The 13,031-nt window shown below is 71.1% G+C and overlaps 1 protein-coding gene across 1 annotated transcript; it reads right to left on the bottom strand.

Annotated features, from left to right (window-relative positions):
• Positions 1–136: 136 nt before the first annotated feature.
• NOS3 (nitric oxide synthase 3) lies at positions 137–9,518 on the bottom strand. Its single transcript, XM_059729287.1, has 26 exons — positions 8,577–9,518; positions 8,311–8,413; positions 7,970–8,118; positions 7,452–7,614; positions 7,288–7,379; positions 7,053–7,194; positions 6,776–6,918; positions 6,439–6,613; positions 6,252–6,353; positions 5,910–6,104; positions 5,623–5,696; positions 5,396–5,540; positions 5,097–5,201; positions 4,936–5,003; positions 4,710–4,826; positions 4,172–4,346; positions 3,966–4,098; positions 3,816–3,894; positions 3,450–3,634; positions 3,111–3,292; positions 2,691–2,901; positions 2,475–2,562; positions 1,843–1,964; positions 1,604–1,752; positions 1,319–1,513; positions 137–1,188 (listed from the first exon to the last, which is right to left on the bottom strand). Exons 1-26 carry the CDS (start codon positions 8,687–8,689, stop codon positions 1,066–1,068), a joined length of 3,528 nt encoding a protein of 1,175 aa, XP_059585270.1. The 5' UTR covers positions 8,690–9,518; the 3' UTR covers positions 137–1,065.
• Between the last annotated feature and the right edge of the window lie 3,513 nt (positions 9,519–13,031).

Below are 13,031 nucleotides of genomic sequence, written 5' to 3'. Positions count from 1 at the left end.
CCCGCCCCTTATCGCGGGTGTGCTGAGGTGCTGCTGTGGGCGCGGGGTTCAGGAGCGCAGCATCGGTGTCTGCACAGCTGCTGCCCGCTCCCCACTGGCTTGGGCAGCCCGGGCACCGTGGGGACATGCTGTTTGGGGAACACATCCTCTCTGCTGTTACCCCATCGGGGGCCTCGTCACTTCCCTGGGGGGCCAGCCATGCTGGAGTGTGGGTGGCCCCACTTCTGCCTCCCTGCTCCCCAGCTGGGGCCAAGGCCAGGGCTGATCTGGGCAGCAGCTGAGAGTTGGGGGCCCAGTTTGGGGCTCAAGCAGCACCCCTGGGTGGGTCTGTGCTCACTGCCGCAGCCCCTGGCTCCCAGCCCTCCCTCAGCTGCTTCTGGCTCGCCCGGGTGAGCACACAGTCTTCCTGCCCAGGCCAGCACAGGGGTCTGCAGTTGTGGGGTCCAGCCAGGCCAGGGGTGCTCAGGGCTGGACTAGAGGGTCGCACGTGAAGTGCCAGTGTCAGGCCGGGTCCAGACCTGACACGGGAGGCAGGGCTGGGACGGGGGTAGGTGGTCCCCTGGGTATTGCTGCAAGCCAGGGTCAGGGTCACTGGTTTGGGGCAGGCAGCCGTGGGCTGGACAGGACTGGCTGTGGGCGATGGCCAGGCTGAACACGGGGCCTGGGCATGGCAGGGCAGGGACAGCAGTGGCAGGACACTGGCAGGGCCCCAAGCCAGCCCCCACACCATGGCGGGGAGGGAGTTGGGGGGAGACCTGTGGAGTGGATGCATGTTGGAGCAGTGCATGCTGGGAGCTGGGGCCAAGGTCACCCTCACTCTGACTTCCCTACCCCGTTCCCCCCAGGTCCCTAAGCGGGCAATGCACGGGGCAGAAGAGGTGCATTGTGGGAAACGCACCCAGCACTCCTTCCGTGGGTCCGTGCGTGCCCAGCCCCAGGCAATAAACGTTTGCGGACTTGGTACCCCAGCGGCGCCTGGCGTGTCCCCAGGAGGGTGGCTTTTGTGACAGTTATGGAAACTAGAGGCTTTATTGGGGCTGAGGGCTGGCTCTGGTCCGTGGCGGCTCAGACGTTGAAGCCCAGGGACTTGTGCTCCCGTGCGGAGAAGGACTGGCTGCGGATGCGCGAGGCCACCTCCTGCGTGCGGAACGTCAGCCCAAAGATGTCCTCGTGGTAGCGGTTCTGGTCCTGTGGGGATGTGCTGTCAGGGACCCCCGCCACTGCCAGGGCCCTGCCCCCCCAGTCTGGCTGGTGCCCCTCGCTCCCGACCTGCAGCCCCTGCCCCCCTCCTCCGCCCCTGGAGCGCAGCCGCCCGCACCCGCAGCTCGCTGATCATGTCTCCGGCCTCGATCAGCGTCATGCCTTCCTCCTGGGCCAGGATCTGCTGCACGGTCTGCAGCACGCCGGTCGCCATGGTGACGTCCCCACACACGTACACGTGCCCGCCGCTCTGGCACAGCACCCGGTGCACCTCGCCTGCCAGCTGTGTGCGCAGCAGGTCCTGCACGTACATCTGGGGGGGGGCAGGAGGGAGGTCACAGACCCATGGCACAGCCCTCTGCCCCATTCACACGCGCCAGTGCAGGCAGCCCAGCCCCAGTACCTTGGGCATGTCGGGGTCCCGGGAGAAGGCAGTGAGGACGCGGGTGAGCGCGCCCCGCTGCAGCGCTTCCAGCACCTCCTCCTTGTAGATGTGGTCCAGGCGTGAGTGGCGGCAGCCGAACACCAGTGTCATCTCACCCAGCGGCAGCCCTGCGGGTCCCAGGGCAGGTGAGCAGGGCCCAGAACTGCCCCCCGCCCATGCCCTTGGCCTTGGCCCTGCCCGAACTCTGCCCTGCTCACCTTGTGTCTCCAGGTCATGCAACCGCTGCTGCCAGAAGCTGCGGAAAGGGGCAATGCCGGTGCCAGGTCCCACCAGGATGCACGGGGTGCTGGGCTCTGGCGGCAGGTGGAAGGATGGGGCCCTGTGCAGAGGCAGAGGGACAGGGTCACGGCCCCAGGCAGGGGGCCTCGGGTGGGAGAGGGGCCCTGCCTTGCCCCAGGCCTGGGAGACTGGATGGAGTCGAGGGTACGGGGGGGGGAGCAGGACCCCCCAACCCGGGGCCTCCGGCTGGTATGTATGGCAGGGCCCCACTCCTGCAGGGTGCAGTGGGGGGGAGCAGGACATTGGGGTCTCTGGGAGACATAGCCACAAACTGTATGAGACCCCAGGACAGGGACTGAGTGGTGCATGCTGGGAGCTGCAGCTACCAAGGTAAGAGGGGTAAACAGTGCATGCTGGGAGCTATAGAGGTGAGGAAGCTGAGTGGTGCATGCTGGGGGCATAATCCCCAGCGGAAGGGGCTAAGCAGTGTGTGCTGGGGGCTGTAGCACCCAGGGGAAGGGGCTGAATGGTGCATGCTGGGAGCTAGAGAGGGGATGGGGCTGAGCGGTGCATGCTGGGAGCAGAGGGGGTACGTGCCCCCTGCCTTCACCTGCGGATGAAGGCCGGCACCAGGTCCCCCGGCTGCAGCTGCGCGAGCCACGTGGAACAGACGCCGTAGTGCAGTGGCCCGCTCCCATCTGCAGGGAGAGGGGGCAGCACGTGGACCCCTGCCAGGCCCTTGTCCTCCGCCTGCCCCAGGACCCCCGGAGCTCCCAGGGCACCCCTGCTGCGCCCTGGCCCCCGCAGCCCCCACCGGTTTGCTCACCCTCGGTGCAGTAGGTGACGACGGCCACGGTGAGGTGCAGCTGGCCGGGCGCGGCGGCGAGCGCGGAGCTGACCGAGTAGTAGCGCGGCTGCAGCAGGGGCAGCTGCGAGAGCAGGAGCGTGGCCGGCAGTGCCACGGACGGGAACTCGGCCAGCACCTGCGGCAGCGTCGGGCAGTGCCACCACTTCCACTCCTCGTAGCGTCGCGCATCCTGCGTGCAGGTCGCATTGCTCCAGTACCAGCCGCATCCTTCTGGGGTGGGCATCGGGACCCTCCTCCACCCCTTGCTAACGGGAGGCACTGGGACCCCCACGCACCTCCGGGGTGGGCCCTGGACCCAGCCTCTCTTCCCCGCACATGGGCTGGATTGGCCCCGGGACCCCAGACCCGCCCGCCCATGCACCCAGCCCTGGCGCAGACCTGGCTGAGCTGCTGGAGCTGGTCACGCTCGGTGCTGTCCTCGGCCAGGCTGGCGAGGAGCTGCAGCAGCTGCGGGCTGGGCGGCGCCGTGATGTCCAGGTAGAAGGTGAGCGCCTGGCTCAGCGTGCAGGGCGGCAGCCGGCTCTGCTGCACCCAGCGCATCACCGGGCCCGCGCGCCCGCCTGAGGACGCAGCCGTCAGTGGGTGCCAGGCCTTGGCACATGGACCCCACAGGGCACTCCCATGGGACCCCCGGAGCACTGGTGCTGGGGCTCCCCCTCCCCCAGGTCACCCCCCGTGGCCCTGTGCAGGACCCCAAGCCAGGCTGACCCGGCGTACCAGGCTGCGTCTCCAGCGCCTCGACCACGACGGCATCGTCAGCAGGCGGCGGGTCCTCGACGCGCTCCAGCAGCTCCTGCACCAGGTCGGCACGGTTGGCTGGGAAGATGCCCACGTGGTCGCCGGGCTCGTGCTGCAGCTCGGGTTGCCCCGCTGCATCCAGGCACACTAGCACGGTCGAGCGGCTGCGGGCCGGAGGGAGTCAGTGCAGGATGTGGGGGTCAGTACAGGGCTTGAGGTCAGAGCAGGGTCAGGGGTCAGTGCAAGGTAGCAGGGTTGGAGTGGGATTGGGGTTCATCGGTGTGGGGTGGGGGGGTCAATGCAGGGCAGGGGGTCAGTGCAGGGTGGGGGTGTCCATGCACTCACCTGGACTCAGGGCTCTGCAGCTCCTGCACAGCCAGCGCGTGGCAGGGGAACACGCGGCGCTTGTGCACGTGGGCCAGCCCTGTGTTGGGGGGAGCAGTCAGCGGGGCACCGTGGCACAGGGGCCGGCGGGGGGAGGGGGATTGGCGGTACCTGGCAGTGTGTCAGCAGCGTCCGTGTGCACCACAAACCGATGCCTCTGGCGCTTCCAGCCCCGCGGCGTGGCGAAGACCTCCCGAGCAGCTGTCTCGACATCGTCGCCCACACAGAACGTGTCGCACGCGGCCTGGGGGGGGTAACAGGTCAGCAGAGCTGGGACCGTGCAACCCCCGCTGCCCCCCGCCCCGCACGGCGCCCACCTGGAAGACGCAGCGGGCCCAGGTGCGGAAGGCCTCATCCTGCGCGCACAGCTCGTCACCTTCGCCCATGGCCAGGATGCGCTCGCCGCCCAGCTCTTCCAGCCGCGTGTCCACGGCCCGTGCGAAGGCGCAGAAGTGCGGGTAGGCGCGGGAGCCCAGCCCGAACACCGAAAACCTGCGCGGGCCGGTGGGGGGGGGCCATGAGGGGCAGCGGCAGGGCTGGGGGGGGCTGCAGGTCGGGAGTGAGGGGGGTGCATCGGGGGTGGGGAGCACTGGCCTGGCTACGTCTCCTCCTCCCAGCAGTGAGGCTACCATGGGGGCTGGAGGCACTGGATCGGGGCCCCGCAGCACCCACCTGCGGGGAGGCTTCTGCTGCCCTCCCCCAGCAAAGGCCCTGGCCCCTGCCCCACTCCCCACCCAGCACTGGGCCCCATGGCTGCTTGCAGGCAGATGGGGAAACTGAGGCCCAAGTGCCTGTGCTGCTCCGGCCCAGAGCCAGGCGAGGACCCAGGAGCCCGGGGGGAAGCGGGGCACCCACCGCAGCGTGCCCAGGGCGCCGGCACTGTCCGTGTTGCTGGACTTCTTGCGCCGCTGCTTCCAGGCGCTGACCAGCGGGTCCGTCTGCGAGACGCTGTTGAAGCGCAGCTTGTAGCTCCTGGGAGGTCAGAGGGGGAAGTCTGTCCATGCGCCCGAGCACGGCCCCAGGGGCTGCAGGGGTTCATGGGGGTGGGGGCAGGGCTGCCCGGGCCCAGCCCCCCACTCACTTTTGCTGCTCGGGCTGCAGGATGCCCACGTAGGGGCAGGTCATCTCCATCAGGGCCTTGGAGAAGCTCTGCGGGGGGAATGGGGTCAGGGCTCGGCAGTGACCCCCCAGCCCCTGCTGCGGCTGCGTCCCCCCAGGGTCGGGCCGGGGTCCCTGTCTCACCTCGCCACTCTCGGGTGGGTCGCCGTTGCCAAAGGTGCTGGTCACCACCAGCACCAGCGTCTCGTGCTCCAGCGACACTACGTCGTACTCGTCCATGCACAGCACCTGGGCCGCGGTCAAGGCTGGGGTCAAGTGCACCCAGCCCGGCCCCCTGCCCAGGGCTCAGGGGAGGCAGGGACCGTGCCTGGGAAGGGGCATCCAGACCAGGGCCCCATGGGGTGGGGGGCCAAGCCAGGACCTGGTGCCCATGGGGCACCCACCATGGGGCCAGTGCTGCCGGGTGCCCCCGCAGTGCCCACCTTGGGGTCGAAGGCACGGCGGAAGAGCTCGCCTAGGCTGCAGGCATAGGTGCGGGACCGGCCGGTCTCGGTGGCGTAGAGGATGGTGGCCTTGACCCGCCGCGCCATCATGTGGCCCATCAGCGTGGCCGAGATCTTCACCGCGCTGGGGGGGCAGTCGTCACAGCCCCAGCCTCCCCACCCACCGCCCACCCTAGCCCAGCCCCCGCGCCCCCAGCCCCACGTACTTGGCCACCTCCTTGAAGGTTTTCTTCCGGGTGACGGTGCTGCCCTTGCAGGTATACACCTTCCAGGCGTCCGGCTGCCGGGGTGCAGCGGGTCAGCCCCACAGCGGGCTGAGCCGGGGCACCCCAGGGACCCCCCCCGGGCTTGGCCGAGCCGTAGGCACTGGGGCTCAGACCCGTGGGGGGGGGCACGGTGGCTCCTGCCCCCCGGGGGCCTGGGGGGGAGCTGCCATGTCACTTGGGGTGGGGGCTGGGGTCCCTGGGAGGGGCTGGGGGTGTCGGGGGCTGACCTGGTAGCGGAAAGCAGGGAAGAGCAGGTAATTGACCATCTCCTGGTGGAAGACGGGCGTGAGGCTGCCCGAGAGCGGGGGCACGAGCCAGACCCAGTCGGCCGGGCAGCCGCCCCGCGCCTGCACCTCCGTCTCCAGGTGCTTCACGAAGGACTCAGTGGCCGCGTGGTGGTCCACGATCGTCACCTTGGCCACCTGCTGCCCAGGGTCGGGGGTCAGGGCAGGTCTCCCGCGGCCTGGTGTGGTCAAGACTGGGAGCCCCTGTGCACCCCCCAGCACAGACCCCTGGCACCAGCACCTCCCCTGGCACGGACGTTGGAGCCCATGTGCCCGGCCCCACACCTGGAAGCTGTGCAGCACGGCCACGTTCACCTCCACGGCCGCCTTGTCCTTCCACAGCGACGACATCTTGCGCGTGTCCAGCCCCATGCGCAGCGCCACGTCCTGCCACAGCACAACCCGTCAGCCCCAGCCCCGGGCAGCAGGGTCCGGGGGCGGCGGGAGTGGGGGGAGCGGGGCGGTGTCTCACCGGCAGCACGTCGTAGCGGTGGCTGTCACAGAGGTTGCGCATGCCGATCTCGGTGCTCACGTACCAGCCATTGAAGGGGGCGGCCGGGAACTGCAGCCCCCCGATCTCCAGCAGCATGTTGGCCACGGCCGGCAGCGCGTACCAGCGCAACCCCAGCTCCGTGAACCACTCCAGCCTGCGCCGTGCACGTCACGCCATGTCACACACCGGCTGGGGGGCCTGGCTCCCAGCATCCCTCCACTCCAAGAGCCCCCAGGGACCCAGGGCTCATGCTCCGAGCTCTTCCCCTAGACCCTGTGTGGACCCTGCTCCACGGTGCCGAGGGGCCCAGACTCACGTGGGGTGCTGGATGGGCACCTCCAGGACCAGCTCGGGCGGGAGGGGGAAGAGTTCGGGGGCCTCGTCGGGCGCTTGCAGCAGCAGGGGCAGCAGGTCGAAGCGGCCCTGCTCCGCGGGCGTCCAGCCGTGCTGGATGCAGAGCTGCAGGGAGGAGGCGGTCAGCAGGGCTGGAGCCAGGCCCTGCTCCCAAGCCGTCGGCCAGTGGGTCCAGCCCCCGGCCGGAGCTCAAGGTGCAACCAGGGGGGCGTTAGGGGCCCTGTGCCACGAGGCCGCACCTCGGTGATGTCCACGTTGGCGGGGTCGCCGCGCACGGAGCCGTCAGGCTGGCGGTAGCCCGCGTAGCGGATCAGCTGGCTGTTCCAGATGCGGAAGTCCCCGCGGCCCGGCACACGCGGTGGGAAGATGGTGATGGCTGACCTGTGGGGGGATCGGGTCAGCGCGGTGCCCACCGACGGGCGGCTCCGGCAGCCTGCCCTGGGCACGGGGAGCCGGCACGGGCTGCGGTCTCACCGGAGGTTGCCGCGGTTGGTGGCGTACTGGATGTGGGTGCAGAGGAAGCCGAACATCTCCTGGACGGTGGTGCAGTCACGGGCGTCGAACACCTGGGGACAGCGGTCAGGGCTGGGTGGGGGGCGGGGGTGCCGGGGATGGGGGGCTCAGCTCCGCATCCTCACCTGCAGCTTGTTCCACTGGATACGGCCCAGGCAGCGGGCTGCGTTGCGCCAGGCCTGCTTGGCGCCGAAGATGAGCTCGGGCTCCAGCAGCTGGTAGGTGCCTGTGGCCTCAATCTCCTGCTCCACCTCCATCAGCCGCTGCACGTGGGCCGGGGAGTCCGCCCTGTCGGGGGCCACGGCTTGAATCTGCCCCAGCACCCGTGCCCCCACCCGGGCGGCTCCCAGCACCGGGCATGTGGGCAGGATGGGGAGCCTGGAGGAGGGGTGGCCAGGGCTGCGGGGTGGGCGTGACGGGCATCGGCAGGGTTGTGGGGTGCAGAGGTGGGGGGGAGCTCTGTGGTGTCTGTCCAGGATGTGGTGCTGTGGCAGCTGGGGGGGGGCAGGGGGGCAGCTGAATGTGGGGTGCGGGGGCTGTGCCCTCTCTGGGTGGACCTGGGGTGCAAACATGCGGGGGTGAGGGGAGCTCTGGGTGGGGCGGGGTCTGTGCCCGAGGGCAGCGGGTGTGGGGGGGCACTGACCGCTTGATGGAGCTGTAGTACTGGTGCAGGAAATCCCGGGCCAGCGGCCGCAGCTCATCCTTGGGGTAGGGGCCCTGCCCCGCCGCGCACACCAGCTGCTTGGGGAACATGACGGAGCCCAGGCACCGCTGCCCCGAGCACGGCAGCTCCTGCGGCACCCGCACGGGCACGGACAGACGGACACGTGGGCTGGCACGGCGGCAAGCCCCATGTACCACCGGTGCCCCTCGCTCCCGACCCGCAGCCCCCACACAGCTCAGTGCCTCCCCCTCAGCCATGCTCACAGCTGCCCCCCCGGCAGAGGCTCCAGCTGTGCGCCCCCCACCCCGCCGGATCCTCACCTGGCAGGCCTGGGCACTGAGCGTGTCGTAGCTGATGCTGCCTGTCTGCCAGTTCTTGATGCGGGCGTAGCGGGGGGGCTCGCTGGGGCGGCTGGGCGCGGTGCTGGGGGGGGACCATGCGGGCCGGGGTTTTGCACCGACCACCCCTGCTCCTGCCCCCCCCGGGCACAGAGCCCCTCGTCCTGCGCAGTGATGTGGCCTGTCCCCAGCCCCCCAGTGCCCCCGAATGCAGCCCACCTCGGGGTGGACCACAGCCCCGGCCCTACCTGCCCTTGTCGCTGGGGGCGCTGTCATCTGGGGGGGCGCAGGGCTGCCGGGAGCAGAAGCTGAGGCCGCAGGTGCGGGCAGACTCGGGCAGCACAGCCTGCAGGTTCCCCATGGCTGGGGCGAGCTGCAAGTGCAGGCGGAGGTGTCGCTTCCTCCCCACATATAGGGCTGCGTGGGGGCCTTTGACCTCCGCCTGACACACCCACCGCCAGCACAATGGCCCCCCCTGCACACAGCCCTGCACCGGGCAGCCGGCCAAGGCTGGGGCCAGCGCATGGAGCCTGCTCAGGCCTGGGTCCAGCCCTCCTGGGGCAGGAGCAGGAGCAGGCTCTGGGGGTAGCAGAGCCGTGGGAGCCCGGAGGCCTGGGCTGTCTCCTGGCTTGGCGAGGGGACCTGGGTGAGGTGAGGGGACCCCGGGTGCAGCAGGGCCTGAGGGCTCCCCTGCAAACCGGTGCAGGCCCACGTGGCAGAGCCCGGCTCCCAGGTGGGGTGGGGACCACGGCCCCGCTGTGGCCACCGGAAGGCACGCCCCACAGATGCAGCCACGCACCACGCCTGGCCCTTGCCTACGCAGCCCCTCCCCGGGCAGGAGCGGGCCCTGTGGCAAGGGCAGGAGGCTGGGGCCGGACGCCTGGCTTCTCCAGCTCTGGGAAAGGGAGTGGGATCGGCGGGTGGAGAACCGGGGCACGGGATGTCTGGGTCCTATCCCCCCGGGGGCATGGGGCTACTGGCTCTCAGTGGGGCAGGGCTGGGGCTGGACGCCGGAGTCTGACTGCAAGCCCTGCCTGCCCCTCCGGCCCCTCAGCGTCCGGCTGCACCACGTCACCGGCTCAGCTCCCACCCAGTTCCAGGAATTGATGCCGCCGGGCAGTCCCGGGGGATGGGGGTCCCTCCCTGCCCCCCCCCGCAGGTCCTTCCCAGCCGGGTGCAGGCCACGTCCTGGCTGCCCCCACAGCAGGAAGCGAGGCTGCGGGTCCGGCCTGCGGCACAAGACCCTGGGCCTGGGGGAGCGGGTGCCGGGCCGTGGGGTCAGGGCTGAGCCTGGGGATGTCTGGGGGCAAGTGGGGTGGGGGGTCCCAGGGGTGCTGGGGCTCGGGCCAGGGTGGGAGCAGGGCTGGGCCGGATCTTGAGGGTCGCAGGGAGGGCTGCAGGCCCAGCCTGGCAGGGTCGGGCTGGGCGGGGGTCGGTGGGTGGCAGGCGGCCGTGCCCAGGCGGTGCAAACAGGAAGCCGCACCCGGGTCAGCAGCACTGCGGCTTCCTTCCTGAGGCTTGGGAGGAAAGTGGGGGGGGGGGGAGGAGGTCTGAGCACACGTGGCACGGAGGGTGGGGGGCGACTGGGGGGGGGTGCCCGCAGGGCCAGGGCCAGGGCCAGGCCCAGCTCTGGGGGGGCTCAGGAGCTCCCTGCACCCACAGCCCAGCGCTCTCACAGCACCTGGGTGCCCTGGCCTCAGGCCCAGCCCTGGGGGGGCTAGCTGGGCAGGGGGGCTGAGCCCGGCAGCTGGGGGGGGGAGGGGGAATGGCCTGGCTGCTCTGGGGTCCCTGAGCCCCGGCTCAGTCTCATCACTGCTGAGGGTGGAGCACCTGCAGGGAGCTCCAGTGGCCACAAGGGGGCGCTGCTTGCGGGGGGGGCGGAGCAACATATGGGGGCAGGAGGGGCGGGGTCAAATTGCGCTGGGGGCGTGGTCTGTGCTGGAGGCGGGGTGGGGTCTGGCTGCCAGGGGCAGGGCAGTGAGGTGCAGTGGTCAGGGCAGGGGAGGGTGGGGGGTAGCTGCGGGGCAGGAGGCCTTGCCCCCCCAGGCCTGGCCCCCAGCCGGACCCCTGTCCCTGCAGCAGGCCGGGCGCCGTGTTGCCTGGCCGCGGGCTGTGGGCCCAGAGCTGGGCGTGGGGCAAGCTGCCCTGGGGTCTCGCCGGGCCTGGCCCCTGATCCCGTGCAGGGAAGGGGTCAGGGGTGCCCCAAAGGCAGAGGGGGGGCAGGTCCCTGGCAGGGATGGGCCCCTGGAGGAGCAGAGAGGCCTCCCCAGGACCCGCTGGTGCCTGCCGTCCCGTCCCAGGGCTCTTCCTCCCGCTCTGCGCCGCCTGGGTGCAGCTGATGTTGGCCAGGACCCACCCCAGCGCCACGCTGACAGCCTGGGCCCAGGCCCAGCGCGGGGATGGAGCCCCTGGGGGAGACTGGCCTGGAGGCTGAGACCGGGCTGGGTCCAGAGTCAGCCCCACTGCCCTCCAGCCCGGGCCCCTCTGCCCCGCTCCCATGCCATGGCCTCTCCTGCCACCCCCGGGCCCGGGTTCAGGCAGCGCCGGCTGTGGGGTGCAGGGGTCAGCCCCGCTCGGCCCTTCCCGGCCTGTCCCTGACCCCAGCCCGTGACCTCTGCCCTGGCGCTGGGCGCTGGGCCTGGAGGCGCTGCTCAGGCGTCAGACCCGGCTGCGGGGCTCGGAAGGCAGCGGGTGGCTGCGGCTGCCACCCGGGCGACAGGGATGATGGATGAGGGGCCGCGGCAGCGATAACCAGGCCGCCAGAGGCATGTGGGGCCTGGGAGCCGGCCTGGAGCAGGGGGGCAGCGCCGCAGGGGTACCACGGCACCAGGGCAAGAGTGCGGGGGGGCAGAGGGGGTGCAGCTGAGCTACAGGCCCCCCCCGCCCTGCCGGTGCCCCCCACTCCTGACCTGCCCCACCTGCCTTCCCCCCCAGGAGACCCTGCAGCCCCCGGAGGGCTCAGCGCTGTCCCTGGTGGGGGGGCAGAGAGACCCTCAGGCCGGTGCCTAGTGCCCCCCCACTCCCGGCCTGGGGCCTGTCCGGGCAGGTGCTGGGGGAGACCAGGACTGGAGGGCGGGGTGGGGGGAGGCTCTGGCTCCGGCCGGGCAGAGCCGCAGTGCCGCCCCCGGGACCCCCCCCCCGCCCGGCCTGGCCCGGCCCGGCCTCAGCACCTTGGACAGGGCGCGGATGGCTCTGGGAAAGGGGGGGGGGGGGGCGTGTGCCCCGTGCCAGCGCCCCTGGACCTGCCCCCAGCTCGCATCTGCCCCCCCGGTATCTGCCCCCCTGCAGGGACCTGTGCCTCCAGCCCAGTGTCTGGCCCCGTGGGAACTTGCCCCCAACATCTTCCCTGCCCCCCGCCCCCCACAGCTATCTACCCCTACGTGGTATCTGTCCTTCCGCAGGGACCTTCCCCCCCCGTGGTATCTGCCCCTCTGCGTGCACCTGCCTGCCAGTATCTTCTCTGTGTGGGTACCTGCCCCCAGCCAGTATCTGACCCCACAGGTACCTTCCCCCAGGGATCCTCCCTCCATGGGTGCCTGCCCCCCAGCTGGTATCTGCCCCCACCATCTTCCCCCTGTGGGCACTTGCCCCCACAGCATCTTCCCCCCAGCTGGTTTCTGCCCCCCGGCCTGCATGTGCCTCCCCAGCATCTTCCCCCCATGGGTACTTGCCCCCAGCCCATTACCTGCCCCATGCGGGTTTCTACCCCCAGCCCAGCGCTTGCCTCCTGCCTGGCATGTGCCCCGATGTGGGGCCTGGCTGGAGGCTGTGGCCAGGGCAGGGAGGGCCCCGTGCACCCTGTGGCTCCTGCAGCTGTGGGTGCTTCCCTGCCAGCCCAGTGGGGCAGAGCACTTGCACCCTCCTGGACCCCCCTGGACCCTCCTGGACCCTGCAGTGGAGCAGCGCTCCCCCCCTGCCCCCCAGCCCTAGGCCAGGAGCAGAGCAGCAGGGCCCACCCCAGTCCTGGGCAGGAGCGTCCAGTGGGGCCATGGCCCTGGCACCTCCGTGGATGTTGGATGTGGCCCCGTGGCTTCTGGCGCTGCTCAGAGCCGGGTCTGGCTTGGCCACTGGCCACTGGCCCCTGCAAGGCTCCCCGGGGCACTGGTGCACCCCTCCGTGCCCTGACCCGGGCCTTGACCCCGGCCATGCTGGGAGTGGGTCTCACAGGGCCAAGGCACTGGCCAGGGGAATGTGTACGTGGCAGGAGCCACTGCCAGCCCTGACACCCGGCAGGGCACAGACCCCACGAGCTGGGGCTGGACCCACCTTGCTCTCCTGGGCCCCGTGTGCTGGGGTGCAGTGGTCCCCATGTCCCGGGGGGGAGGGGGCAGGGGTCCCATGCAGGGCACAGGGGGATGTGTGGCCTGGCCCAGCCCCAGGCAGGAACAAAGCCGGGCCATGGCCTTGTCTCCCTGTGCTATGGCTGCCTGCTCCGTGGCAGTGTGCCCGGCTCTGGCCTGTGCCCAGGTGTGGCTCTGGCCTGGGGGGCATCAGGCTGGGACTGCAGCTGGCCTGACCCGTGGGTGGCCTGGGCTGCCCCTCAGTGCGTGCGGCACAGGTGTGGGACCTGCCCCTGCCCCTGGGGGGATGTCCTCTCCTGCCCCTGTGCCCCGGGGGTGGGGTCATGCCCCTGCCCCTCTACTCTGGGGTTGGGTCCTGCCCCTGCCCCTGGGGGGATGTCCTCTCCTGCCCCTGTGCCCCGG

Source organism: Alligator mississippiensis, chromosome 5 (genome assembly GCF_030867095.1).
Source record: "Alligator mississippiensis isolate rAllMis1 chromosome 5, rAllMis1, whole genome shotgun sequence".
NCBI classification, from domain to species: domain Eukaryota; kingdom Metazoa; phylum Chordata; order Crocodylia; family Alligatoridae; genus Alligator; species Alligator mississippiensis.
The sequence above is the reverse complement of the archived record's forward strand: the minus strand, read 5'-3'. Positions and strand labels throughout refer to the sequence as shown.

Excerpts from the sequence above, each read along its gene's own strand:
- NOS3 (XM_059729287.1), bottom strand. The coding sequence starts at position 8,689 with ATGGGGAACCTGCAGGCTGTGCTGCCCGAGTCTGCCCGCACCTGCGGC. Across the intron at positions 8,414-8,576 it reads GCCCCCAGCGACAAGGGCAG|CACCGCGCCCAGCCGCCCCA; the intron begins GTAGGGCCGGGG and ends GTCCCCCCCCAG. Across the intron at positions 4,347-4,709 it reads GGCGCCCTGGGCACGCTGCG|GTTTTCGGTGTTCGGGCTGG; the intron begins GTGGGTGCCCCG and ends CGGCCCGCGCAG.